Source organism: Dunckerocampus dactyliophorus, chromosome 1, assembly GCF_027744805.1.
Source record: "Dunckerocampus dactyliophorus isolate RoL2022-P2 chromosome 1, RoL_Ddac_1.1, whole genome shotgun sequence".
Taxonomy (NCBI): Eukaryota; Metazoa; Chordata; class Actinopteri; order Syngnathiformes; family Syngnathidae; genus Dunckerocampus; species Dunckerocampus dactyliophorus.
In genome coordinates, this window is record NC_072819.1 from 1,568,440 (window position 1) to 1,593,019 (window position 24,580).

General features: G+C 44.6%; 3 protein-coding genes across 14 annotated transcripts; 1 reads left to right on the plus strand and 2 right to left on the minus strand.

Annotated features, from left to right (window-relative positions):
- The first annotated feature begins 70 nt into the window (after nt 1-70).
- On the plus strand, nt 71-23,217 carry LOC129179739 (PI-PLC X domain-containing protein 1-like). Of its 7 annotated transcripts, none has more exons than XM_054773426.1 (8): nt 71-340; nt 425-510; nt 842-967; nt 2,744-2,921; nt 2,982-3,094; nt 3,158-3,228; nt 3,305-3,556; nt 23,192-23,217. In XM_054773426.1, exons 1-8 carry the CDS (start codon nt 194-196, stop codon nt 23,200-23,202), a joined length of 984 nt encoding a protein of 327 aa, XP_054629401.1. In that variant the 5' UTR covers nt 71-193; the 3' UTR covers nt 23,203-23,217. The 7 variants fall into 7 exon arrangements, with proteins under 7 accessions (XP_054629401.1, XP_054629364.1, XP_054629383.1 ...); XM_054773389.1 differs by lacking the exon at nt 23,192-23,217 and adding an exon at nt 4,293-12,803; XM_054773408.1 differs by lacking the exon at nt 23,192-23,217 and adding an exon at nt 4,293-12,802 and having other exon boundaries at nt 71-287; nt 2,766-2,921.
- Nucleotides 4,444-6,098, minus strand: LOC129179768 (protein jagunal homolog 1-B). Of its 4 annotated transcripts, XM_054773473.1 has the most exons (4): nt 5,958-6,098; nt 5,202-5,299; nt 5,041-5,113; nt 4,444-4,977 (listed from the first exon to the last, which is right to left on the minus strand). In XM_054773473.1, the coding sequence occupies exons 2-4, from the start codon at nt 5,288-5,290 to the stop codon at nt 4,588-4,590; spliced, it is 552 nt and encodes a 183-aa protein (XP_054629448.1). In that variant the 5' UTR covers nt 5,291-5,299; nt 5,958-6,098; the 3' UTR covers nt 4,444-4,587. The 4 variants fall into 4 exon arrangements, with proteins under 4 accessions (XP_054629448.1, XP_054629429.1, XP_054629457.1 ...); XM_054773454.1 differs by having other exon boundaries at nt 4,444-5,113; XM_054773482.1 differs by having other exon boundaries at nt 5,041-5,428; nt 5,958-6,079.
- Nucleotides 7,452-23,384, minus strand: LOC129179712 (collagen alpha-1(VIII) chain-like). 3 transcript variants are annotated; one of them, XM_054773337.1, is made up of 4 exons: nt 23,172-23,384; nt 10,551-10,674; nt 10,197-10,443; nt 7,452-10,095 (listed from the first exon to the last, which is right to left on the minus strand). In XM_054773337.1, the coding sequence occupies exons 3-4, from the start codon at nt 10,438-10,440 to the stop codon at nt 8,144-8,146; spliced, it is 2,196 nt and encodes a 731-aa protein (XP_054629312.1). In that variant the 5' UTR covers nt 10,441-10,443; nt 10,551-10,674; nt 23,172-23,384; the 3' UTR covers nt 7,452-8,143. The 3 variants fall into 3 exon arrangements, with proteins under 3 accessions (XP_054629312.1, XP_054629301.1, XP_054629293.1); XM_054773326.1 differs by having other exon boundaries at nt 10,197-10,446; nt 10,584-10,674; nt 23,172-23,383; XM_054773318.1 differs by having other exon boundaries at nt 7,453-10,095; nt 10,197-10,446; nt 23,172-23,382.
- Between the last annotated feature and the right edge of the window lie 1,196 nt (nt 23,385-24,580).

Genomic DNA, 24,580 nt, shown 5'->3' on the forward strand with positions numbered 1-24,580 from the left:
ATTGTATTTTACAGTATTTACAATATAATGCCAAAATCAATATTTGTGTTGTCCAGTAGGGGGCAGCAATACGCATTCAAGCGCCCATACAGTGTAAACTGACAGAAGAAGAATATTTACATAATGTAGTATTAGAACGACACTTTGTAAATATCACCGATGTCGTCGACCTGACTATAATGTCAAGCGTAAAATGGGGGACAAACTAGACGAAGGAAACTCGGTATGGATGTCCCGCTTGCCTGAGAAGTATCTTGATGTGTCGCTGTGGAACTTGGCCATTCCCGGTAAACAAACCCTAAAAATGCCAGCCGGAAGTTTGACATTTCCCAACACACCGGTGTGTATTTGTGTTTCTACGTGGGTTTTACAGGGAGCCATGACAGCATGTCTTTCTGTCTGGACGTCTCCTCTCCGGTTTTAGAGTCCGAGTCGCGGTTCCTCAAAGTTCTGGACAAGCTCGCTCCCTGTTGGACTCGGCCGTGTGTGTCCCGCTGGGCCACCACGCAGGTACGACGTACGTTTACGTTCAGAGTAATGTATTTAAATTCAGCTGACATATTGGGGGAGTGGTGTATTGTTTTGTTCTCTTTAATGAAGAACTGTATTTTTATATATTACCATTATTAGGATGGGGAGAATCACATGATCGCAGTGTGCCGAGTTGGTTTCACTTGTTTACTACGAACTGCAATCATATCCATGTAATACTACTGACATCTAGTGGCTGGTAGTAGAATACCACATACCATAACTGAACAGCCTCCTTTTTTCAGGTTGCAAGCTCAAAATCCTATGAAAATGAGAACTGTGTATTGACATATTTATGGTGTGCTGTCAGCAAGCTGTGCTCAGTCGCCAGTGTGACCTCGGTGTTCGCTTCTTGGATCTGCGGATTGCCAGAAAGCCAAAAGACCGCTGCGATTTATTCTTTGCCCATGGGATTTATACATGGATTACTGTCAAGGTACATGCAGACACGCACGAGCACCACCTGTTTGACCAAGTCATTTGTTGCACCATGTGTATCAAAATCACACATGATAAAGCCCATGAAACATCATGTCTTAGTCGACAAGGAGCTATCAGAGCAGGGTGTCCAAAGTGCAGGCCAGGGTTCATTTGCAGCACATTGAAAAATAAAATTTAAAAAATAGCAAAGGTGACCATAGGTGAGGGTGGGAACATAGATAGATCGGTAAATTGAGAGCTTTGCCTTCCAGCTCAGCTCTCTTCACCACGACGGTCCGGTACGGCGAGCGCATCACTGCAGACGCTGCGCCGGAGATCCGCCTATCAACCTCACGCTCCAGCCTTCCCTCACTGGTGAACAAGACCCCGAGATACTTGAACGCCTCCACCTGGGGCAGGACCTCATTCCCAACCCGGAGGGAGCAACCCACCCTTTTCCGACTTGGAACCATGGCCTCGGATTTGGAGGTGCTGAGTCTCATCCCAGAAGCTTCACACTCTGCAAACCGCCCCAGTAAACGCTGAAGGTCACAGCCCGATGAGGCCATCAGGACCACATCGTCTGCAAACAGCAGAGACCAGATCTGTGGCCACCAAACTGGAATCCCTCGACGCTTTGGCTGTGCCAACAAATTAAATCCATGAAAATGATGAACAGAATGGGTGACAAAGGGCAACATTGGCGGAGGCCAACGTTCACTGGAAACGGGATCCTGCTCCAGTTCTACAAGGACCCAATGGCACGTAGCAGAGCACCCCCTCGGGACACCGTGAAGGACACGGTCGAATGTCTTTTCCAGGTCCACAAAGCACATGTAGACCGGTTGGGCAAACTCCCAAGTACCCTCTAGTACCCTTGCAAGGGTGTAGAGCTGGTCCAGTGTTCCGTGACCGGGACGAAAACCACATAGCACCTCCTGCAGCCGAGGTTGGACTAACAGTCGTGCTCTTCTCTCCAGCACCCTGGAGTAGACTTTCCCAGGGAGGCTGAGGAGTGTGATCCCCCTTATAGTTGGAACACACCCTCTGGTCACCCGTCTTAAAAAAGGGGGGCCACCACCCCCAGTCTGCCCATCCAGAGGTACTGTTCCCGACTTCCACGCAATGTTGAAGAGACGTGTCAGCCAAGACATTCCCTCAACATCCAGAACCTTGAGGAATTCAGGGCGAAACTTGTCCACCCCCGGAGCTTTGCCACTGGGGAGCATTTTGACCACCCCAGATACCTCAGCCACGGTGATGGATCTATCGGTGTTCATGTCCTCAGGCTCTGCTTCCTCTATGGAAGGGGTGTGAGTGAATTGAGAAGAAACCAAAAATAATACATCTAAATTAAAATGAAATGAATAAAAATATATCTAAAACTCAAAATCATCTTTTTTGAGGTTTGACGTCATCAAAAACCTGCGAGCAAGTGCACCCTGGTGAAAACTTCATTTTCATCAGGACAGGACGCACCAAAGACCATTTACTCTGAGACGCACAGGTTGTCAACCATCGGGGTTTGCCGGTAACATGATTTCTTAGTTCCAGTTTTGTTTACTGCGTTGCGTTTTCATGCGGGGCGTGTTTATATGGTTCATTTTTTCTGAAGAATATGTCTTGGGCCAATAAAATTGTATAAATAAAGTACAATACAATACAATAAAAAACAGGTTGCAAGCCACACCCAGGTGCCATGGTTTGGACACCCCTATCTAAAGGATTTACATATTTTTTGTTCAGACCTATTTGTGAGTCTCTATTCACATCCTGTCTGTATTCTGTGCAGTGATGATGCCATGTGTCAGCAGGAAGCGCTGGATGAGCTGGCCACCTGGTTGGATGCTCACCCCAGAGAGGTTGTTATCATTTGCTGCTCCCATTTTGCTGATCTGACTCTCAGTGACCACACACAGCTTGTAGAGTACCTCATATCGCTGTTTGGACCCAAGCTCTGCTCCTCACAGGTACCTTCATATACTGTTTTTTTTATTTAATTAAAAACTCATGATGGCCTTCTCATGCAGGATAATCCCACTTTGAGATCCTGTTGGTCCACAGGGCAGCAGGTTATTGTTTCCTATGAAAACCAGGAGATGGTGCAGTGTCATCCTGAACTGTGGACTGGAATCCCTTACTGGTATAAAACCTATTCAGTAGGTACATTCACACAAGGTCCTGAAGTGGAAATGCCTTTTCCCAGGTATGCTGATAGCCCCGACCCCAACAAGGTGATTGCCTACTTGGAGGCTCAGAAGCACAAAGGAAGACCAGGTAGGAGCTTTCATATCAGACAGGTCTACATTTGAACAGTTGAACGTAGTAACACGACTTATGTTTTGCTCTCCAGCTGGATTTTACATCAGTGGCCTGAACCTCACCGAGCACGCGCCGTACATCCTCTTCCATCCTTTCCAGAGCATGAGAAAGATGACAACACAGGCGACCACCGTGCTGCTTGGCTGGGTGAGAGAACAACGTCCGGGACCTCAGGCGGACAGCGTGAACATCATCTGCTGCGACTTTGTGGATGTCGCTCAGTTCTGTGACTATGTGATTGGCCTGAACTATAAAGGCGGCGTGGACAGAGACAAGAAGACTGGTTAGTCCATCAGCATGCACCGACCGATAACGACACACGCACAAGTACTCGTCCTCACTGTGTGAAAACCTAAAGTTTGAATCCAGCTTTTCACAGTCCATCTTTTATTAATCTGCTGCCACATTCTAGCTCAAAAGTATGAGGGGAACACACACTTTACAGTTGAATACAGTGAATGAAGACATGTCAGCATGTACAGCACACACTGATGGCAGGGAATGAATGTGTACAAAATGCGTATTAAGGCAGGAAAAAGATGTTTGACACCAATAGTTGAGAGAGCATCAGTCCCGTCCCTCCCCTCCCCTGAAGTTCATTGTTACACTTCGCCACAGAGTCGAAAAGATGGACTTAAAGGAAAACTTCACTTATTTTGGAATTTTGCCCATCAACAATCTTGATGTGAAACATGTACACATTTCTTTCCCCTTTCTGTGCCTTCTAATGAGAGAAAATGAGTTAGCATGAGCCTGCTAACACTGCACGTCATGGGAGGCACCTATTTCGACTATTAAACTCTCTAAGAAAATCTAACAACGTTTAATGTCGATGCTGTGATCATGCTAACAGGTACATTGATGATAGCATGGAATACTTACAGTATATTGCTGTATTTTCATGATTTACAACATTACTGAAACTACTTTCCCTAGGTGCATTGATATGACATAGCCCATAGGAGCCAACGCTACTTCTGTCTGCAATGTCTGCTCTCATTGTGATGGCTGTCTTCCAGGACAAGACTTGGGCTCCAGTCCTCCGGTAAAAAATGCTGACAGCAAACGAGCATCTTGTCGAGTCCGCGAAGCGAAACTGCGAGCCAGTAGTATCCACTCTTCCGTCTGTCCCATTGCAGTGGCTTTATAGCCGAAACAGGTGCATCCCATGAGGTGCAGTGTTAGCTGGCTCATGCCAACTCATTCTCTCGTTAGAACGCACAGAAAGGGAAAGAAATACATGTGCGTGTTTCACATAAGGATTGTGGATGTGAAAAAACCTGCAGTTTTCCTTTGAGCATGTACAACGGGAACTTATTTCTTCTTCTTCTCCTGTGTGCTCGTGAACCACTGGTCCAGCAGCTTCTTGCTGTAGTAGATCTGCCAGCCGTGCACTTGCACGGCAATGACGATTACCAGATACATGACCGACACGGCAGAGAAGCCAAAGATGAAGCGGTAGGCTTTGCCGTGTCGGTATAGCTGCTGAGCGAACGGGAACATCTCCATGCTACCATAGATGAGCGGCGCCACTGAGAAAAGCCCGGCGCTGATCATGGAGATGACCAGGTAGCTGATGTTGTTACGAGGCAAAGCCAGGAAGCAGAAGACGGTGGGGATGACGCTGAGGAGGTACGGGTACTCCCACTGGTATGGTGAGGCGATAAACTTGTGAGACACCAGACTCAGCTGGCTCACTATCACCTGACACAGAACAAGACATGTAAGTAGGAGTACAACTACAACTTCTGTTGAATGAGCTTCTACCTGAGCTGCCATCAGCGCCCAGATGAGCATGTGGACAATGTTGAGCTTGCGGATTTCGGATTTGAGGGCAACACTGCACACAATGACACCGTGGGGAGAAGTAACGGATGAACAAATACCATCAATCATTTCTACATTTGGAAGGCATATTTACAACGCACCTCATTTGGTAGTGCGAGGCGACACGCTCTCTGTGCTGAAAGTCGCTCCCATCTGTGCCCGTCGCCCGCGGTCCCGCTCGGGAAGCCATGCCTGAGTTCTGGATGCAAAACAGTCTGGACTGTAGCGATGTGGATGTTCAACATTGTGCCCTGCTGTCCATTGGCAACCAGTCTGGGGTGCACCCTGCCTCTCACACAAAATCAGCTGCGATAGACTCCAGCTTACCCTTGACCCAAATGAGGACAAGCGGTCCATTTTGTTATCAGTGCTCTGTTCAAAAGCATTTGTCTCTAATAATAGGGGGTGTATTAATGCCTACCAAACATGCAGGCACTATAAACACTGAAAAGTATATGTTTTACAGCAACATACCGCATCTATCTAAAACGGGGAGATACTACACAGTTCTGGAAAACTGCCTGGTCCAGCCCAAACCATTCAGATTTAAAAAATGACCTTGTTTACGTCTTCATATTTGACATTTCACTCGTTTAAACTAAGATCAGATCTTCTACAGCAATTCTACGTTTGTTGATGTTACCGCCATTCAAAAAGCACATGTGCACAATTACCACATTCAAGTAGAGCTGGTTACCTTATTGCAAGACTTGAAATGGTATAAAGACAGCCGCTAACAGGCTAATGCAGCTGGCTATGGCAGCTAGCTTCCATCTTAGCATGGATGTTAATGTGCTTTGAAATATAACTACATGCTTACCACATACTACGTATACTTAAGAATACAAAGCACTTACATTTTAAATGAAGGTGTTCATATATTTCTCAGTGTTTGAATACTTTGGCGGCTGCTGCTGCCTGCCCAACGCCACCGTCGTCAGTGTGCTAAAGTGAAAGGATGGCATTCCCCAACTCCGATTGGCCAAACAGACTTCTTCGCCGTCGTCTGATTGCGAGCTAGGTAGTAATTATCGCCATCTTGTGGATTGGATGTTTATTGCAGGCAACTCAACGTTATCGGGTATCATCTGACTTCTCTCGGTGCGGTAAAGTGCTGGAATTTTAATTGTTACGTCTTTGCAGGTTTAAGATTGTTTAAATAGAAATAACCAAATCCCCCATATGTGATTTACAATATAGTGTGTGTAGCGGAATGAGGCAAGGCAGCTATATTTATCCACTAAATTACATTTTAAACAGAAAAGGTTTAAAGGCTCCAGCATAACAACAAATGGGCTATTGCTATTACCCTTTAATGCTTGGCATCCCATTCACAGTTTTCATGATGACAATTCCAAAACTGGAGTACCTGCAAATAACATTGCACCTCTAGAATTATACACACATTTATGTTGCAGGAGTTTACATTTTTTTGTTGTTCAAAAAAAAAAAAAAAAAACCACCACAAATTTCTTTGGTATGTGTTAGATTTACCATGCAAAGTCAACATTCTGCATTATAAGTTGACACTGTGCATTGACAATAAAGTGTGTTTTCACCTACAATATGTATATTTTTACATTTTTTATGCTTCATTTTTGGAGTGGCTTCACTCGTTTACAAACTAGTGCTGTCAAAGTTAACGGAAGTTTCCTTTAACGGCACTATTTTTCTTGACGCGCGATTAACGCTTTATGTTATTTATTATGTATTGTGTAAAACTATGACAGGAACAACATCAAATCAAAAGCACGAAATGAATATAGAGCCACCATCCACCAGTACCAGACTGGAATTTGTCTTTCAGAGAGGTTGTGAACGAAACACATTAGCACTCAATAAGGTCATCAAATCCTTTACCTTTATGCATTCTCACATAGTATCGAAATTTGGAAGCAAATATGAGGTGAAAGAAGAAGGGGAAAATACAGTATAGGAGTCTATCTGTGCAACGTGCGAGAACGTAGTAGGTGCATTCAAGGACCGTCAAACAGTGGGACAAATGGCCTCTTGCATTAAACATTCAAAAGCTGAGGGATTTCTAATATTGTATTGTTTTTTGAATAAAATAATGGCCCATATTTCCAAAATTGATATCCCTTTACATAAAATTTGATGTAGTTATCGTAGTTGGGTTTCAAATTGTTTACCACAAAGATATTTATATCCCTACGTATTATAGATAAAAACATATTTGTAGCTGCAATTAAATGCACTTAACTGAGTTAACTATGGACAAAATGCAATTAATCACAATTAAATATTTTAATCGATTGACAGCCCTATTACAAACCCAAAGATTAAATGTGATTAACTGAGTTAACTATGGACAAAATGTGATTATCACGATTAAATATTTTAATCGATTGCCAGCCGTATTACAAACCCAAAGAATAAATGCGACTAACAGGGTTAACTATGGACAAAATGCGATTCATCACGATTAAACATTTTAATCGATTGACAGCCCTATTACAAAGCCAAATAATCAAAGGACCAGTCGTCAAAGAATTTATTTTTGACACATTTGTTGAGTGTTTCATTCATATTGGAAGCAAAAACAACATACAAATTGCACCACTGTTGGTCAAATTAGTTAAGTTCTCCTGTACATCAAGTGACAGGGCAGTGGTGACTTCCTTGCATCCAACCGTGGGGTTGGTTGCTACTCAGTGATTACAGGTGTCAAAGTGTTTGTGAATGGTCTCTACATGTGCTGTGATTGACTGGTGATTGATCCAGGATGGAGCCTATCGCCCAAAGTCAGTTGAGATACAATGCAGCTTGAACAAAAATTGCACATTTTGGAGTGGCCTTTTATTGTGGCCAGCCTAAGGCACACCTCTGTAATAATCATGCTGCAATTATTCATGCTTGAGCCCTATAAACAACATAGCAATAGCAGTGTAAGAGCAAAAAGTGAACTTCATGTGTACATACAGATGAAATGATTTTAATGCAATATCAGTCATGATTTCCCACTGTTGCTGTAGCACATCGGACAAACTTGAGTTGTACATTTCCGGCTTTAATATGTTTTTATTTAGACTGGGTACAGTAAGTATCCAGAAAATGTGGAGTGGACATACTGACTAGCGTAAAGTCCTGCTGCCTGGTCAGATGGAAGCTGAACATGCACAGTGTCAGCCTGCTGTAGCGAGAGCACTGCGCTACCTGATGCCTGATCCAACAAGCCCTTGGTGCACTCATCGTAAGTGTACATGACGGGCTCATTGTTCTTCATCAGCGCCACCCACACATTATTTCCTTTGCAGTGGACGTGGTAAGCAAAATAGTAAATCCCTGGCACGCTACAGGTAAAAAGACCATTTTGAGGATTGTAGTCCTGATTGGCATTGTGTAGAACTTTGTCGAAAATAACAGGAGAACCGACAGGAGGAAACGGATCAGTGAGCTTCGCTGAGAAAGCCGGCTTTTCCAAAACATTACCACCAATGTAGGCACCATTCTGCTTCCTGTACCCTTGTTTCTGGCCATTGTATGGACCTGAAACTGGCAGGGTCTGTCCAAGGTCAGGATATACAGAAGGAAGTCCTGGAGGACCAGGGGGTCCAGGTTGTCCTGGTTGTCCAGGAAGTCCGGGAGGCCCACTAGGGCCAGAGTTACCCTTAGGACCAACTTGTCCAGCTGGTCCAGGTATTCCATCCCCAGGATAGCCAGGTACCCCAGGAGGGCCTGTTTCCCCTTTTTGACCAGGCAGCCCAGGAGGTCCAATTGGTCCACCTGGTCCTGTAAGTCCTGGAATCCCTTGTGGTCCCTTTTTCCCCTGATCACCAGGTTGTCCACCCTCTCCTCTTGGTCCAGTTAATCCTGCAGTACCAGGGGCACCAGATAATCCCCTACTACCAGCTTCCCCCTTGGGGCCAGTTGGTCCTTGAAGCCCTCTCAGTCCTGGTTGCCCCGCCTCGCCTCTCAACCCTGGCTGTCCCATAAGGCCTGGTGGTCCTAAATCCCCTTTTAATCCTGGTTTTCCTTTTGGCCCACCATCACCATCTTCTCCCTTTTGCCCTGGGAAGCCAATGCTACCTGCAGGACCCATTGGGCCTGGTGGGCCAGGTCTACCACTAGAACCAGTAGGACCAATGACACCTGGAAAGCCTTCATGACCCTTATCGCCTTTTGGGCCTGGAGACCCAGGAAGCCCACTGTGTCCCTTGTGACCTTTGGGTCCTGGAAATCCTGGTTTGCCATAACCAGGCAAACCTGGACTTCCTGGTAATCCTGGAGAGCCAGCTTCACCTTTTCCACCAGGAATTCCTGGTTGCCCTCTAAAGCCATCCTTCCCTGGTTTTCCAATTCCTGATACACCCGGTAGCCCTGGTTGTCCTCTATCACCAGGCGGTCCTTCTGGTCCTGGTTCACCACGAAGACCGGGTTTTCCTGGTATTCCTGGCTGACCAGGAAGACCATTTATGCCAGGTTTTCCAATCCCGGAGATCCCAGCATGTCCAGGTGGACCAGGTGGTCCACTAGGTCCTTTCAATCCGGGTAAACCTGGTATCCCAAGTCCTTTGTCTCCCTTCGGGCCTGGTGGGCCAGTAAGCCCAGGGGAACCTCTTTGACCTGGCTCTCCATGAAGACCCGGTTGTCCCGGCAGGCCCTGACCTCCTGCCTTTGAAATCCCGGGAAGGCCAGGTGGACCTGGAAGTCCTGGAGGACCAGGAAGTCCATTTGGCCCTTCACCACCATTGGGTCCTGGATCACCCCGTGGCCCTGGCAAACCAGGTCCTCCCGGTTTTCCGGGCAATCCTGGCATTCCTGGTTTTCCGATTCCTTGGTAGCCTTGAGGACCAGGAGGACCTGCCTTTCCTGGCATTCCCTGCATTCCCTGGCCTGGAAGCCCCGGTGGTCCTTGAGGTCCCGGTGGCCCTGGTGGGCCCAGTGGGCCTTCAACTCCCTGTAGTCCGACTCGAATACTGTTCCCTTTCGAAACAGGAGGAGGCGGGCCTTTGGCTCCTCTGGGGAATGTTTGCCCTGAAGAAACAGTGAACATTTGGTAGTGAGAGGTGAGGATTTAATACTGATAACAAAAAGTTATGACCCTTATTTTTTTAAAACTATAATAATTCGGATACCTTTGCTTTCAGTTAGTAGTCGCTCTTTGCCCAACTGAAACGGAAGCTGTGGGAGCTCCTGTCCGTACTGACCCAGTAATGGCATCTCATTCCCTATGAAGGGCTGTTGAGGATGGCCATCATTGTACTGTGGCTGGGCCTGGTGTTGCTGAGGCAGTGTCTTGCTTCTGTAGAATGCACCGCTGTGGGCCTGGTGGACCAAAGCAATGAGCAGGTGGATGTGATGGAGGAGTATAGACACCATTTTCTACTGTGGAGAAGAAAAACAGATGCAACTCGGATGACAAATTCAACTTTGACCAAGAAGTAGCTGATGTGGACCAGTGGAGCCGTGTACTTGACACGTTTACTTACTTTCAGATTGGCCAAGCAAATATCTTCACCTACTGTTTTGCCTTAAGTTAGCTTCCTTCTGTGGCTTGTCCCCAAGGCATCAGTGGTGCGGTGGCCATGTATAGGCTGCGGTCAGGTATCAGGTCTGCCAAAATAGAAACATCAGGTCCATAAATACTTGGTAGCTTCTTCGCTTTCATGCTTCTTCACTGAGTAAATATGAAAATGTTGTGCGATGCAATGTAAGTAAATGAGTAATACAAGTAAGTACAAAGTACAAAGTACAAAAAATACAAAGTACAAAGTCACTTTGTACAAAGTACAAAGTACAAAAAATACAAAGTACAAAGTCACCTCTCATGGTGACATCAGCAGATGTGCGCAGGGTTCTGAACAAAACAAACCCACGAAAAGCAGCAGGCCCAGACAACATCTCAGGCCGTGCACTTCGGGTTTGCTCATCAGAGCTAGCTGATGTGCTTGCTGACATATTTAACCTGTCGCTTGCACAAGCATCTGTACCGACCTGCTTTAAGTCCACCACCATAGTGCCCGTACCCAAGAAGAGCAACGTGACCTGCCTAAATGACTATCACCCAATAGCACTCACTCCTATTGTTATGAAGTGCTTTGAAAGAATAGTCATGACCCACATATCGCCAGAACCGGTCCACGGATGATGCAGTCAACACTGCAATCCACACAGCCCTTTCTCACCTACAGGACCAGGACACATATGTCAGAATGCTATTTATAGACTATAGCTCTGCTTTTAATACAGTCAGCCCCCACAAACTCACAGATAAGCTCCTCACACTTGGCCTGTCACCCTCCCTCTGTAACTGGGTGTTTAACTTTCTAACAGGCAGGCCCCATTCGGATAGATTCCACAATCGCACATCCAGCTCAAGAATTGTGAGCACTGGGACCCCACAGGGGTGTGTGCTGAGTCCGCTCCTCTACACGCTCTTCACCTACGATTGCGTGGCCTCCCAGAACAACACCAGCATCATTAAATTTGCGGATGACTCTACAGTCATCGGACTGATCACTGGTGGTGTTGAAACATCATACAGAAGAGAGGTGGCGGACCTCATAGCTTGGTGTCATGATAACAATCTCCTTCTCAATACAGATAAGACTAAAGAGATGATCATAGACCCAAGAACAAGGGAAAAGGAGCCGCATAAACCCCTGTTCATTGATGAGACTGAGGTGGAGTGGGTGAAAACCTTCAAGTTCCTTGGCACACACATCAGCGAGGACCTCACCTGGTCTCACAACACCTAACAAATTCTGAAGAAGTCACAAAGGAGACTGTACTTCCTGAGAAGACTGAGGAAATTTGGCATGTCCACCACAATCCTGAGTTGCTTCTACAGATGCACTATGGAAAGTGTCCTTACCGCCTCCATCACTGTTTGGTACGGTAACTGTACAACACGTGATAGGAAGGCACTCCAGCGGGTGATCAAGACCTCACAGAACATTGTTGGGGCAGCCCTCCCCTCACTGCAAGACATTTATAAAACTAGAGTCCTACGAAGAACACACAACCTCATCAAGGACAGCACACATCCACAACACTCATTATTCACACTCCTACCGTCAGGCAGACGCTACAGGAGTTTGAAGTCCAGGACCACAAGGCTGGCAAGCAGCTTTTACCCACAGGCCATCAGGCTTCTCAACGAAGCACTCACACACGCCGCACGCAACACACGCACACACTCATAGCACTTTATTTATTTATTTATTCATTTATTTGTATTATTTATCTGTATTAATGTCTCTTCTGTTGTTGTTGCTTAATTTATTGGTATATATGTTTCTTATGACCCCGCCTGTCGCCCGAAGAACAGCTGGGATACACTCCAGCATGCCCCCGCGACCCTAATAAGGAGAAGCGGTATAGAAAATGGATGGATGGATAGATGTTTCTTATGTTCTTATTCTTTTTCTTGTGTTTTCTTTCTTTTCTTGGGAGAATGAACAGAGTAAGAATTTCATTGCATAGTATAACTGCTGTTTTACTATGCATATGACAATAAAACTCTTGAATCTTGAATCTTGAAAGTGCATATAACTTTAACTCTTACACACTATCCAGGTCAAATTTGACTCATTTTGACATTGCCAGCTGTGCAAATACCCTAAATGTTTTAGCCTGTAATTTGATGACTTTTCAAAAGTGATCAGAAATACACAAAAATAAAAATTAAGTTTTAAATGTTATATATTCTACAAATTTGATTGACAGATTCAACAAATTTCTTTTGTGGTAAAAAGATCCGTCACTAAGGAGATACTGATCGATTTCAAATCTACCAGTGTTTCGAATCAAAGAAAATGGTGGTTTTAGGGAATCTTGAAACTTTGAAACTCTAAAGGTCATGTTTGTGACCGTAACGCATACCAGCTGGTGTGGCTGTGCAAAAGTACGTTGGTAAACCTCACTCCAAGATGCCTGGGAGGGATAGTTGGGATTTTTTGGACATGAGGTTGTATGACATCCCCATCAGCAGTGTAGTCCGTCAACAGCGACTTACCCCCACTTAGTCCCCTGAGTCCAGTTCTGGTCGGATTTCGGCGATGAAGAACGTAGTTCCAGGTAGTTGCTGGGGTTACAAGTAGGGAGTTTGGCTTCTCAAAGCAATATGCGTTCAAAAGAGTAATGAATTTGCGTGATTAAAAATGCCACCTCGATGAAATCAGACGTCACAAATTGCTCTGCGTTATATTTGTCTCCCGTCGTATTCCTGCGCACTGTCGCCTGTGCATTCATGTGTATGTGACGAAGACTCTTGCATCTTCGTCCACGACAGAGCGCCGCGACCATCTTGTTTACGTGTGTGTTCCACAGCGGAAGGAGATGCAAGCGTCTTCATCACATAGACATTTGAGAAGCCAAACTCCTTACTTGTGAAACCTCAGCGACTACCAGGAACTACGTTCTTCATCACCAAAGTTCAACCATAACTGGAGTTAGGGGACCAACTTGGGGGTAATGCAGTGTTGATGTACTCCACTGCTGATGGGGATGTCATACAACTTCATGTTTGGCAGAGTACCACATCTACCGTGAATGGGTCAGACTTCTTGTCAGCGCTGCAAACCAAGCTCCTGCTTGAACCCCAAACTCTCAGAGCAGTCCCAGTAGGACACCACGAGGGACACGGAGGAAAGGCTTTTCCACAAAACCCAAATGGACTGGTTGGGGAAACTTCCATGCACCTGCCAGTACCCAGCCAAGGGAGTAGAGCTGGTGAAACGTTCCACGACCGGTATGAAAACCACATTGAACCTGCTGCATCTGGAGTTCATCAAACACAGTCTTTCCTCTCCGGTAGGCCTATTTGGAAATAGATGTGCCGGGCCACTCTTTGCATTAAAAACGTTGGAGGTTTCCAGTGCTGAAATTGTTAATCATTGTCCAATTATTCTCAAAGTAAAAGTGTTTGGAAAAGACCCAAACTTCACTGAGTGCAAAATGAAAACTAGGACAGTTTTGAAACACACACTGAGATCTGAAACAGAAGTTGACTGGACATCCAACGATTATGTGGCAATCCAGGCGGCTTCAAAGACAAGCCTGACAACAGCATACAGTGGTGTGAAAAAGTGTTTGCCCCCTTTCTGGTTTGTTTTTTTTATGTTTGTCACACTTAAATGTTTCAGATCATCAAACATTTACATATTAGTAAATGACAACACAAAGAAACTTTTTATTATTATGGTAGAAAAAAATCCAAAGCTACATGGCTCTGTGACTGCCCCCCCTGTTAGAACATAACTGAGATGAATTAAGATCTATCAGTGTGGAAAAGGTTATAAAGTCATTTCTAAAGCTTTGGGACTCCAGCCAACCACACTGAGAGCCATTATACACAAATGGCAAAAACATGGAACAGTGGTGAACCTTCCCAGGAGTGGCTGGCCAACCAAAATGACCCCAAAAGCACACTGACGACTCATCCAAGAGGTCACAAAAGACCCCACAACAACATCCAAAGAAGTGCAGGCCTCACTTGCCTCAGTGAAGGTCAGTGTTCATGACTCCACCATAAGAAAGACACTGGGCAAAAACAGCCTGCATGGCAGAGTTCCAAGACCAAAACCACTGCTGAACAAAAACAACATGAAGGCTCGTCTCAATTTTGCAGTAAAACATCTTGATGATCCCCAAGACCTTTGGGAAAATACTCTGTGGTCTGACGAGACAAAAGTTGAACTTTTTGGAAGGTGTGTGTCCCATTACATCTGGTGTAAAGGTAACACCGCATTTCAGAAAAATAACATCATAGCAACAGTAAAATATGGTGGTGGTAGTGTGATGGTCTTCAGGACCTGGAAGACTTGCTGTGATAAATGGAAGCATGAATTGTGCTGAAGGAGAATGTCCGGCCATCTGTTGGTGACCTCAAGCTGAAAGCAACTTGGGTTCTGCAGCAGGACAATGATCCAAAACACACCAGCAAGTCCACCTCTGAATGGATGAAGACTTTGGAGTGGTCTAGTCCAAGTCCTGACCTGAATCCTATTGAGATGCTGTGGCATGACCTTAAAAAGGAAAAGCCTCCAATGTGGCTGAATGACAACAATTGTGTAAAATTCCTCCCCAGCGCTGTAAGAGACTCATTGCAAGTTATCACAAACGCTTGATTGCAGTTGTTGCTGCTAAGGGGGGACAACCACTTATTAGTCGAGGAAAAGGCTTCTTGAGACATCATCTGTACTTCTGTGAAGAAGGTGTCGGACGTTTCGCTCCTCATCCGAAGAGCTTCGTCAGCGAACTAATAAGTGCTGGTAGCTTAGGCCTTAAATACAGTAAGAGTGGGCGGAATTGGTGTGCCAACACCTTCCTCCTATTGGTTCGTTACACCAAGCCTGGGCGGAGTAGTGGTATAATCCTATCCTGCTATTAACACCTCCGATAAAAGAGAAGTGTTGCTCCCTGAATTGGGTATGAACGACTCTGATACTGGCTCGTTAGCATCTATTGTTCTGGCTCGGCCCTGGCTTCACCTCATTTGCAAGACTAAGAGCTGTGGGTTTTGGTCTCAGTAACCTGCTGAACACAGGGTCCAAATTAAACCTCAAACCACCATTCCGATTCAATGATGGGTTCTGTTGTTTGACAAAAATAGCTTCCTTTACTCCTCTTTCAAACCATCTGTTTTCTTTGGTCTAGCACTAACTTAGTGCTAGACCACTCCAAAGTCACTCCAAAAAACCAGTCTTCCAGCACTTACTTAGTGCTGACCACATCTGCCAATTACTGGAAATTTGCCTTAACACCACATATTTTCAGTTTAGAGGGAAATTCTACAGACAAATTCATGGTTGTGCTATGGGCTCACCAGTCTCACCCATAGTGGCGAATCTGTACATGGAAGAGATGGAGAAACAGGCTCTCACATCCTTCTCAGGGACAAAACCAAGGCACTGGTTTAGATACGTGGATGACACCTTTGTCATAATCAAAAAACAAGAAATTCAGTCTTTCACAGATCATATCAATGCGGTGGACACCAATATCAAATTTACTCGCGAGGACGCTAAAGAGAACCAACTAGCCTTCTTAGACTGCAAGGTAATTATAGGAGAGGACAGACAGCTACTTACAGAGGTCTTTAGAAAGGCCACACACACTGACCAATACCTGCTTTTTGAATCAAACCATCCACTACAACATAAACTAGGGGTTATTAGGACCCTCCAACATAGAGCGGAACAAATACCAACTAGTGCTGAGGGAAGGAAAAAGGAGACACAACATGTCCAGAGAGCGCTCTCAACCTGTGGGTACCCGCGGTGGGCTTTTAACAAATGTCAAAAGAAGAGAGTAGGGAAAGAAACCCAAAAGCCCACAGAAGCAAAAAGGAGAGGAGTGGTAGTCCCTTATGTAGCGGGGGTCTCCGAAAAACTCCAGAGGATCTTATGGCAACACAAAATTCCTACCTATTTCAAACCAGTAAATACCCTGAGACAAAAATGAGTGCATCCTAAAGACAAGGCTCCAAACCAGAAACAGAGCAATGTGGTCTATTCCATCCACTGTAAAGATGAGGAATGCAAAGAACACTACATTGGGGAAACCAAGCAAATGCTCCAAAAAAGGCTTTATCAACATTGCAAGGACAATTCTAGTGGTCCTCAATCATCAGTACATCTACACCTTAAAGCAACCAATCACTCTTTTCAGGACAGCGAGGTAAAGATTTTGGCCAAAGAAAACAGATGGTTTGAAAGAGGAGTAAAGGAAGCTATTTTTGTCAAACAACAGAACCCATCATTGAATCGGAATGGTGGTTTGAGGTTTAATTTGGACCCTGTGTTCAGCAGGTTACTGAGACCAAAACCCACAGCTCTTAGTCTTGCAAATGAGGTGAAGCCAGGGCCGAGCCAGAACAATAGATGCTAACGAGCCAGTATCAGAGTCGTTCATACCCAATTCAGGGAGCAACACTTCTCTTTTATCGGAGGTGTTAATAACAGGATAGGATTATACCACTACTCCGCCCAGGCTTAGTGTAAGGAACCAATAGAAGGAGGGTGTTGGCACACCAATTCCGCCCACTCTTACTGTATTTAAGGCCTAGGCTACCAGCACTTATTAGTTCGCTGACGAAGCTCTTCGGATGAGGAGCGAAACGTCCGACACCTTCTTCACAGAAGTACAGATGACGTCTCAAGAAGCCTTTTCCTCGATGGACAACTCCTGTACGACTGAGAGCCTACACAGACGAACCACTTATTAGCTTTAGGGGGCCATCACTTTTTCACACAGGGACATGTAGCTTTGGATGTTTTTCCTCCCTTAAAAATAAAAAGTTTCATTTAAAAACTGTTCTCATTGACTAATATTTCATTTTATTTGTTTGATGATCTGAAACAGTTAGGTGTGACAAACCCACACACAAAAAAAAAAAAAATCAGGAAGGGGGCAAACACATTTTACATCACTGTATTTAACTCAGGACCTGCAGGACCTGATGCTCATATGCTCATTTCTCATGGTGAATGTGTGCCAGAGTAACGAATAAATGTGTCAGCACCTACTACTTAGCATGATATTCCTTTTCAGAATAAAACATCTGTTAAATGTGACCCAATGCAGTAAAGATGGCATAAAACAAAATGGAGGCTGGTTCCTCGGAACCTCCTTGCCAGATGGGTGGGTTTAGTGAGGTGCCACACGTCTTTTATCACCTCCGGCTCGGCTTTGAAAATAATCATATTTCCATTTTGGCCTTGACTGGTTCCAGTTGGACAACTCCAAGAGCACAGTTTTTGGAGTGCTGTTTGGACTCAGACTTTGACGTGCAACACTCAGCTGACAGCAGGGGCTGAGGCCAAGACATCTGGGGAATGCAACTTTGTGTGTGTGTGTGTGTGTGTGTGAGAGATTGTGTGAGTGCTAAAGTTTTTGACAGCTGAATTTTTATTTAAAAAAACCCAAAACAAAACATTAAGGAGTCTGATACTTTATATCAACCCTACCAAACAAATTATCAAACCTTTTTGTTCACTTCCTGTATTACAAATGTACTCTTTGCCAATTTTAAAATACATAGGAAAATGCTAAGACAATATTTTGGTTTTAAACAGAATGAACACGGTGAGCGCATGAACACAGACAACTGACACGGACAGTTTTCTCAACAGGAAAAAAAACTACTGATGTAGGTGCCGCGGGCGGCGGAGCCTTCGTCCCCACAGTCGGCCCTTACCGGGGCGATTGGTCGGCAAATATAAACACAACATTTCAAAATGTGTTGAGGAATGACGTATTTATTGGTGAACACCAATGAAAGTGCAAAATCACTGAGAAAAATAATCTTTCCAACATCGCACTCAAAAATATTACCATGACGCAAAAATAGGCTTAGAGGGAGTTGCGCACCCAGAGGTGAACCGCCCCACAAACACCGAATGTCCATGAATCCATCAGGACCACATCATCTGCAAATAGCAGAGACGAGATCCGAAGACCAAGCTTCACATCGTAGGCGCTGTCCACACAAATACGGAACTTGTTGTCCTTAAAAACTGAGCTTTTGGAAAACTCCGGCCAGGGTGAAGATTTTTCTCAACTTTGTATTCGTGTGGATGGCGAAAACAGAGCTTTTCCTTTTTGCTGACAGTCGACGTAACAGTTACGTGCCGTTATTCCCACATTGAATGTGTGCAAAGGCAAACATAACACTGCTGCTTCAAGCATGCTGAAATGACTTTTTGTGCGTGTAAGAGTAGACAAATACAACAGAGGAAGAGAAGAAGATGATGCAACAGGTGGCCAACTTTCTACAATTGAAGGGGGTGGATAAGGATGCCATCAACGTCAGCGTGGAGTTGAACAAATAAGTATGTTTATTTTGTGCATTAAGAGTGTTTCATCTTTCTCATTCATAGTCTGATTCCCCTGAAAATGAGGCTTTATCGCTGGTTGTATGTATTTGTGTACTTTGGCTACTGCTTTATCGTGATTGTTCAAGTTTCCCCTTCAATTTGGTATTAATTAAATATGCAGACTTCAACTGTAGCCAATGTGAGTGGACAAAAGGGGTGTAACGCTTCACTTTAATAACAATTTGATTCGTATCACGATTCGTCTGCGACTGGCTGGCGACCAGTCCGGGTGTACCCCGCCTGTCGCCCGAAGTCAGCTGGGATAGGCTCCAGCATGCCCCCGCGACCCTAAAGAGGAGAAGCGGTATAGAAAATGGATGGATGGATGGATCACGATTCGTGGTTGCCGATACAATTCTAGGACGATATTAGTTAATTTAAAACAATGTGATCCAAAACGATTCAGTAACTTTAAATCGATTCAGTAACTTCTCGTTGTTTTTTGTGATCAGGTGTAAACAAACAAACAAGTAAACAACAATTCATGGCAAATGTATTCACATTTATTTGCATAAGGAATGAATGAATTAATTAATTAACAGGTTGAATTAAATCAAATCTGTCAATAATTCTTTAAATGTAATCCATTTTTAATTTAATTAAATCTGATAAAACATGACTTGAAATTGAATGCGATACCTCATTCGCTCATGTACCCCAAGTATTAAAGAAGTTAGAGCACATTTCACAGCAGGAAATACAGGACTGCCTTTGGTTCCCGTTGCTTTAACATTGAGTCAGACAAAAGCTGTGATGGACCCACGGACCGAGTACAACCGCACTACAAAGTATATCATAACGTAGGCTGGTATGTGTTGTGGATTTGGACGGAATTTTCAGGAAATGGAATATGGAAGAATTGATTACATTTTGGGGATGATCCAAAATTCCAAATTTTCCCCAAATTCACCTTTTTCCCTGCAACTTCTTTATATTATGACCCGCTACTACTGCCACATTTCTCAACCGGTTCAAGCCATTCCAACATCAAACTGCTCAATATGCTCAGGACATTCAGGCTCCCTATATTTATACTGAAAACAAATTCTAAATTTTCCCCAAATTCACAATTTTCCGTAAAACTGCTATTACTTCCACATTTCTTTAGCGATTCACTTCATTCCAACATCAGCTCGTTCAACAACGTCAGGACATTCATGCTACTAGCCACAGCACAAAAATACACACATTTTCTCTTCCGGAGCGCAAAATGCCTTTGATCTAAAGAGTTGTAGCTACTTCTACATTTCTCAACCCATTCGGACCGCATGACTAATCAACTTACGCCAAATCAAGCTGTTACACGAGTAACGTTTAACGTTTTTATCATTAAAAGTGCAAAAAACACACACATCCATAACACAGCCATGATATCCATTATGCCAAATTCAACAATATTAAGAAACATTTATTGGTAATCACCAATACGCTGTTGCTCAATTTATGTACACAAATTACTGAAAAAAATAATTTAAAAAATGATTGTAGAATGTATATACAGTATTTATCCTCCGTGTTTTGGATTTTCTTGTTCCATTTAATGTCTCCACTTATTCCAACTTATTCCTATTTATCCTAAACAAGCTATCCATATTTTGTCACGTTTATTAAAATTCAATCTTATTTTTGCATGTTTGTAGACGTCGCTGGCGCCCCCTGCCGAGCGGAGGAAGTACTGCACGGGCAAGCACGTCTTCAGTTTGACTGAATGGTTTACGTTTTTAGGCTAATGCCTATTGACGACCTAGGGTATGAGTTGTGTCGACATTTGAAAAGAAAATGCCTTCATCATCTTGACGCGTCGGCCCAGAGGCCACTGATAGCAAAGTCCACAACTTCTCAAGGCTCCTCACCCTCCAGAGAGGTGACGGACGCTCCATCACCTGTTATTGGGGTTACTTAAGCTTCCCAAAACAATGTGTGTTCGAGAGACTAATACATTAGCGTGACAAAAATGCCTCCTTGAAAAAAATCAGACCTCACAAATAGCTCGGCTTTACTTTCCCTGAAGTCGTATGAATGCACGCTGCCGGCCGCCCGGTGTTGTGTGTGTGATGAAAACCCTCGCATCTTCATCCGCTGTGGAACACATACGTAAACAAGACGGCTGCGACGTCGCGGTGGATGCATCTTCATCACACGCACGACAATGGGCAGCCGACAGCACGCTTTTATACGACGTCAGAGACGGTAAGGCCGAGCGATTTTTGAGTCTAAGTATGCTAAGTATACTCTGTGGCAGAAAGACGTCAAAAGTAGACTGAAGTATACGTTTTAGTATGAAAGTATACGTGTAAGTCTTAGTATTAATGTACTTAGTCTTAGACTTTGGTTTATGCTTTTCAGTATAAGCCAAGTATACTTCACTGTGCTATTCTTAAATATAGAAAATATAGTTTATAAAAAGTCAACCTCAAGTATGCTTCCTCAGTTTTAGTATAAATATACATGTATACAGTGTTCCCTCACCACATTGCGGTTCACTTGTGGCCTTTTTTTAAGTCCAATTTTGCACTTTTTTTAAGAACGTATGAACGCGCAATTTGTGCATCCTTGCGGCGTATTAGACTGATCTATCGGTGCTCTGTTGCTTGGGTCTGTTATTGTATTTACTACTGCTACCAGTACAGGGTTATACACCCATGTGAGAGTATCCACTTCATCTCAGTAAGCAGAGAGCCACAGCAGTCCTGATTGGCTAAGGGAGAACCCGCCCATTGTGTTCTGCTTTCTGACTGGCTGTAGAGCATTGTCAATCAAGCTCCTTCGTGCAGGACTGCTTGTTTCCTGTTGCCATCATACATGCTGAATGAAGGCAGAAGTTCCGCAGCTGCAGGGCGCCTGGAATGCTGTAAATGAATCGCTTCATGGAGGACGAGGAGGAGGAATGTGTTTTAACAAAAAATGCTCCAGCCTAATGGCGCCCGGACAAGCGCGATGGAGCGAGGAGTGAATACGTGAGCCACTTCATTTCTTGTGTCCAACCCTGTAGGTTGATCATTAAAATTCAAACGAAATTAGAACTTTGAGAGTGTTTAAACAAGAGAGGAATGTGAGAAAACCTTCATACCTGTCTGAGAAAAGTGTATAAAGGCTTTACAGCCTTAAAACATATCAGAATTGTACAAAAATAAAGTTGGCTACTTTTGTGGATTTCACTTATTGCAGGAACTTGTCCCCCACGATAAAGGAGGGAGCGTTGTATTCATAGCATACTTGAATCAACTTAGAGAACAGTACGATGCCGTGCGTTTAGCAGAGTGACTCAGGAGTGGGAGACAAGAAAGCCGACAGGAACAGAGGAGCAGAGACTCATTGCGGTGGGATCAAGAAGCACATTCCCTCCACACTACATCAACACTTCCTGTTCAGGCGGCGAGAAGGAGTGAAAAAGAAAATGTGGGGCGCTGCGGAGATACCGTACAACAACGAGGCAGCCCAGTCTGGGCTTGGTTCCTCCTCTGTCAAAACAACACCTAACAATCTGATCTCTTTGGATTTTCTTCTGTATCTCCAACCAGGGTCCACAGATGCCAGCTGCTCAGCGCTAGCCGACTAGCTGAAGGCCCGAGCTGTCAACTCGGCACAGGGAGTGAGGTTTACCGACGTACTTCACGCATCCGTTACGCTCGCATGAAAGTATTCTGTCACATAAACAGCAACTCATCACAGTGCAGAGGGTCAAACCCTTGAGCTCTGAGCTGGCAGGTGCACACGTGAAACCCGTGGCTGCTTGGCAGCCTGTGGGCCGTGCATGATCATCACTTTGCTTCGTGGATGCAAGAAGAATTGTAAAAGGGCCCGTTTGTGCACAAGGAAGAAAATGCAGGATTTGTGATGGGAAAATGTCTAATTCACAGATATAACTTCAGTCACATGCTCTTTGGGTCTGTGCTCGGTCTTGGGACTCTGACGTTACATTTCGATACAGGGTGGCTCCTCATGTTCCTGCATGTTGTCTGACCTCTTTTGGAAAAGAAATAAAGCTCTCTTTATGTGCGGCATTCTTTTTTTTAAGAAATCATTTTTCCACAACAGGCTATGCAACAAAGCACCACTTTTTAGTGTCCTGCTGGCCTCCATCTCCTGGGTTTTCTTTGCGTAAAGCAACTTCAGAAGGATGCCAGAGAGCGACAATACTTCAACGATCTGCATTGTTTTGATTTTTAAGAGCCAATGCAATGTGACATGCCAAAAAAAGCAGACTGCAAGTGGTGATGCACGTCTTACCTTCATGTGTTCTGCTGCAGGGTGGACGTAGCGCAGACTGGTGAAGCTCTTGAAGCTTTTATGTGCGAGAGGGAGGAGCCGCAGGAGCAGAGGAGGGAGTCCAAACACAAAGAGAACAGGATCTGTCTCGGAGAAAAGGCGCAGACGAGGAAAACCGGGGAAAGTACTGTAATGTATTTGTCTTGGCCGGGCTGCGAGTCGTTTTAATTTCTGTCTAGTTGCAGACACACCTGCACAAGCTGTTTAGGTCCAATGCAAACCTTGACAAAAAAACAAATAATGGCCGTCTCATTGACCTCATGATGTGACTAAAATGCCTGTTAGACCATCATGCGGTCCTGCTTGTTTGTTGTTGTCTCTCTCTGTACTGTCCCCCTCTTGTCCTTTTTGTCTTCTCTATCCCCTCCTGTCCCGGTCCCGCCGCTACAAATTTGCATAACAACAAACATAAAAAAGGCAAATAAAATCTATAAAACAGGGCCTTTAGATCAGCACCTATCTGCCCCAATGGCTGGACAGGCCAAAAAAACACTTTCAGTATCAGTGTCTTCATGCCTTGCCTGCAAACATGGTATTCATGCTTGAACGATACACAAGACTCCAGCTAGGTGGCAGCAGTGTAAGCGAAAAAAGTGAGGATAGCTGGAATGAAAAGACCAGGAAATACAGTGAAGCATACAGTCCGCAGCCCTTGGCCGTTGAATAAGTGAATAAGATCGCTTTGTGGATTCTTTGTCAGCTTTTCTCTGCTTTGACGATCACACAGGCTGAGCCGTGTTGCTCAACTTCTAAATTGTTTAAGATGTTCTCTCGGCTCATTTTGCTCACGTGTTTTGAAATCGCCGGTGCCAGCGACTCGTGTTGTACAGGTAAATAAATATCCGGTTGTCAGTGTAGTATTTCAATTTGGGGGGGTGTATATAATAATAGAGCAGTACTACATTAGGCAGTTTCACGTTGAAAGCAACCTAGACAATCACCATGCAGGTTTCTTCTAGCGAGCATTTGAACTTGTAGCTTATTTCAAGTAGGCAATCCCCGCTCGGAACAGCTGGTTCACATTTGAAGACTCATTCTTCATTCTTTGTTTTATTTCACGTCAGCTGCGGCAGAAGGAAAACATGTCGTCTGATTTGCAGCGGTTTTCACAGCAAACGGTATCGTTCCATCGAGCTGAGCTCACGTTGATTGTTTCCCTGCATCCATCACTGTGACCTCGAAAGGAGCGCCCCTGCTGCCGATAGGCTGTCTGGCTCTTTCACGTGCTCATGGCACCGAAACACATTATTTCCGCCGTAAAAAACAGCATTGAAAGGCATATTTCCTGTGGTAGATGTGTGCTTGAATGTTGACATCTTGATTCTTTTTTACTGTTTTTGTCACGTCTTCCAGGTCTGGAGGAGGAGGAG